General features: G+C 32.9%; 1 protein-coding gene across 2 annotated transcripts in view; it reads left to right on the top strand.

Annotated features, from left to right (window-relative positions):
• The first annotated feature begins 370 nt into the window (after positions 1-370).
• Positions 371-4,005, top strand: part of LOC107666269 (microtubule-associated protein RP/EB family member 3-like) — a 13,290-nt gene continuing 9,655 nt past the window's right edge. For both annotated transcript variants that reach the window (XM_016457495.1, XM_016457496.1), the window contains exons 1-3: positions 371-495; positions 2,293-2,416; positions 2,757-2,902. In XM_016457495.1, coding sequence (XP_016312981.1) covers positions 2,296-2,416; positions 2,757-2,902 — 267 coding nt within the window. In that variant the 5' untranslated portion in view covers positions 371-495; positions 2,293-2,295. The remainder of the gene's footprint in view (positions 496-2,292; positions 2,417-2,756; positions 2,903-4,005) is intronic.

A 4,005-nucleotide genomic window follows, 5' to 3' on the forward strand; every position in this document is an offset into this window, starting at 1 on the left:
CTATTTATAGGTTATATTATAATAGCTTTTAAAAAAGTTTTATGTTTATGTATTTTTTATTGTGCCTGATCAATCACTTTTTCCTTATTTCTAAAATGCTCAAAAGTTAAATTAGCCTATTTTGAGCTTTTCTCCTAGCCATTATGCGTAGAATTCATCAATCCTGTTGTCGTTGTCATTGCAGCAAAACAATTAAAATATTTTTTTCGACAAATGCAGACTGAACATCAGAAATAATATTAGTACAGCTTCACAGAAACACACGGGACACAAACTGATAACGTGCTGTTCCTCAGTTCTTCACAAAGAAATGCGTCTCTAACGAAGGGGCGGTGCGCATGCGCAGAGACGGACAGTGTGTTGCAGGAGCGCGTGGCGCTGTTGCCCGTTACTAGGCAGCAGCGCATATCTGGCAACCCACTGTAGCGGCGGAGAGCAGCGGATTGCATTCTGCCAGTGTAATATCAACATTGGAAAGGACGCAGTCAAAATACAGTGAGTAGAATATTGTTAACATATTAGAATTCAAAGGTATTCTTCATAATGTATGACATTAAATAGGCGCTGTGGCCTCTTTTGTCAGTGTATTATGTGTTTATGGCTCGAGCGTGTCTTGTAATGTTACGGCGACGGGGCCTGCAGAGCAACTGTCAGAATAATGGACCGTTTGTTCGGCGTACTCACTTGTATTACATATCACTGCAGGCTCCAGTGTGCTGTTTTATAGAGCAAAACGCAACATTTATGTGCACATTTTTGGCGTAAAGACAAAAAAGACCCATATCAGTGATAAACAGAGCGCGCTATGGGGCCTGTGTGACTACCTTCATGAAAGATACTGTAATACAGTTTAAGACGTCGTTTGCAGCAAGGGATAAATAAACATGAAACTAATGCATTTGTTTGTAATAAATACGAATGTTATAAGATAAATATGATCAAATGACATACTGATGGTAAAACAAGCATGTGTCAATCACTGCTTCATTTCTTCATTCAAGACCTAGCATATTACAATACATAGGCCTGTATTTTTTTTTAATATTATTAGGAAAAATACCATTATTAGAGTGCCAATAATAGTTTTCAACCAGTTTTGTTTTGTCTTTTACTGATTCTTGAGGTGTGAGGGGGAAAAAAATCCTTGTCTTGTAACTTTATCTGTCATTAGTCTTTAATATAGCATTCTGAGAATGTTCTAGAATGTTACAAAACAAAAGGACTGTTTGGTCTTATTTACTGCTCATTTTAGTAAAATAAATAAATAAATGAATTATCACTATACCTCTGAAACCACATGTTCTCTGACTGTAACTTAATATACAGTATGTGACATAAATGTGCAATATATTTAAAAGAAACATTATAATGTCCTGGCAGAAAGAAGGGGTTAATAAAAATGCCTTCTTTATAAATAAGTTTTCACAGTTTTACCTCGAAAATTTTTGTCGGCACATTCAGATATTTATGAAAACATTTATAATCAGGTAATATCATAATAATATCATGTGATATTTTATGTGTCACACCATGAAATATCATATGATATTATAAACCATGATGTCACACACAAATTTGTATTTTTAAAATACACTAACAAAAATGTAATTCTAAAAGTGTTACATTTTTAAATGATGTACTTCCAAAACCAGGAAAAAATTAAAATGTTTGACTGTGCTGACTATTCAAATTATGGATCTGAAACCATTATTTGTAGGTTATTTTGTCCCAGGACTCAAGAATCAAAGCTTTACAAAATTCATGCAGTGAAATACACACACATAGTGTGTCTCTGTAGAAGATGTGTGTGTGTGTGTTTTACAGATGTCATTTCTATCACGCAGTCCGCTGGGTGCACCAGATGTGCATGGTTAACAACATCTCAGAAACACTAATCTGGATGGATTATCTTTGGGGGATTGAAATTTATAGTGTGATTACAATTTTCAGTGATGCAGTGACAACTGAAGAACAGAACTGAATAACACTTCTGATTAACCAAATAGAAACACATTCAATCCAGACACAGTGACACATATTCAAAGCATGTGTATAAAACCATCTTTACCTGCTATCCTATGAAATGAATCTTTTCAACATGAAATTATAAATATACTTATATAAATGTTTATAAAATATACATTTATAAAATAAATATATCAACTTGAAATGATTAAAAGATATGGAATTATACATTTAAAAAAAATACAGTCACAGATGCTGTAAGATAACAAAGTATTAAAAAGAAGTGCAATTAGGTGCATAGTGACTTTGTTCTTTTTTCTTTTGTAGGAGATGGCAGTGAATGTATACTCCACATCAGTAACGATTGAGAACCTGAGCCGACATGACATGTTGGCGTGGGTGAATGACTCCCTTCAGCTCACCTACACCAAGATAGAACAATTATGTTCAGGTGGGTTGTACTGCCTTATTTCACAAAGTGTTTCTGTCTTTTGTGTCATGAATGGCACTAGCATACTCTTTATTTCTGCTCCACTATTGATTATATAAGACTACTCTTAATTTCACAATAAAAAGGCTTTTACTTTGCCTTTGATCATATATGCTTAGTGTTTGTATCTCTTCCAGTGTAATCAGTCAAATTAAAGCATTTACTTTGCACTCTTTCTTTATCACTTGACACTAATAAGGTTAGCCAATCACTTGTTGATCAAAGACATTTTTCTTTTTTTTGTCATCATGCAATGAATGAGCTCTGTTGACCCATGTTCTCTTTTGCTGTTTGTCCTCAGGGGCGGCTTATTGTCAGTTCATGGACATGCTGTTCCCAGGGTGTATTCTTTTAAAGAAAGTGAAATTTCAAGCAAAGCTGGAAACTGAGTTTATACACAACTTCAAAGTACTCCAGGCAGCTTTCAAGAGGATGAACGTTGATAAAGTTAGTTGGCCCTTTGGAGTATTTGCTTCTATGTACATCTCACAGTTTTACTTCAAACTTATCTTTAACTTTTAACTTTTTTTTTTTACTTCTACTTTTAAGCTTTACTCAATTAGAAAGTATAAATTAAAGCTTTCAGTTCTTTTGGTAAAAAATATCAACTACAATAACAGTTGATTGAAAGAAGGCATGTTTGTTTATATGGCACATTTCATACTCAATGGGTAGATTCAAAATGCTTTACATAAAAGTGATTAATACTGATCGTAAAAGGTCGATGAGAAGAAAAAAATAATAAGAAATAATTTATTTAAAAGGTACTAAAAAGAAAAGAACAACAATACAGAGATAAAAATATACAGTGCATTCAGTAAGACTGAAGGAAAAAGTCACAGCATTTTTGCTTGTAATTTCAAAATATAGCTTCAAACTTCTGTTAAACAAAAAAAGCAGCCTGTTGATGTGAAAATTAAGGGATGTGATTAATTAATTAATTGGGTTGTACCCTTGTTTTTTTGAACAGCAATTAATATTCATGAACCAATTTACCATAGTATGAAGCTAATTAATATTCATGAGTAAAGCCTTCACCTTAGTGTTTGTAAAATACAGACATCTTTAATAAAAAATGAGAAGTAACTTTCATCAATATCCAACATTAGGCCTAGATATTGCTCAACAGATCATTAGTTAAATAGTTATGAATGTAAATTAGTTATTAAAGGTTTGGCTGATATATTGATGTAGTATGCATTATATGTTTGTTAATAACTAATGGAAGTCATTATAGTGTTAAATGTATATTTTTATCAAGTGATGAGTCAGGGTGCTGGTTTTTGGTGTCAGGTTTTCTGAAAATATTACTTGAGACAAGTGAAGGTGTCTAATGTTCTTTGTCAAATATGCTTTTGTATTTTGTAATTCCTAGGATAGGAGAAAGGATTTTAAAGGGGTCATATGATGCTGCTAAAAAGAACATTATTTTGTGTATTTGGTGTAATGAAATGTGTTTACATTATTTTCCACATACTGTACATTATTGTTTCTCCTCTATGCCCCGCCTTTCTGAAACGCGTCGATTTTTACAAAGCTCATCGTTCTAA

This window comes from Sinocyclocheilus anshuiensis, unplaced genomic scaffold (genome assembly GCF_001515605.1).
Source record: "Sinocyclocheilus anshuiensis isolate Anshui unplaced genomic scaffold, SAMN03320099.WGS_v1.1 scaffold936, whole genome shotgun sequence".
Taxonomy (NCBI): domain Eukaryota; kingdom Metazoa; phylum Chordata; class Actinopteri; order Cypriniformes; family Cyprinidae; genus Sinocyclocheilus; species Sinocyclocheilus anshuiensis.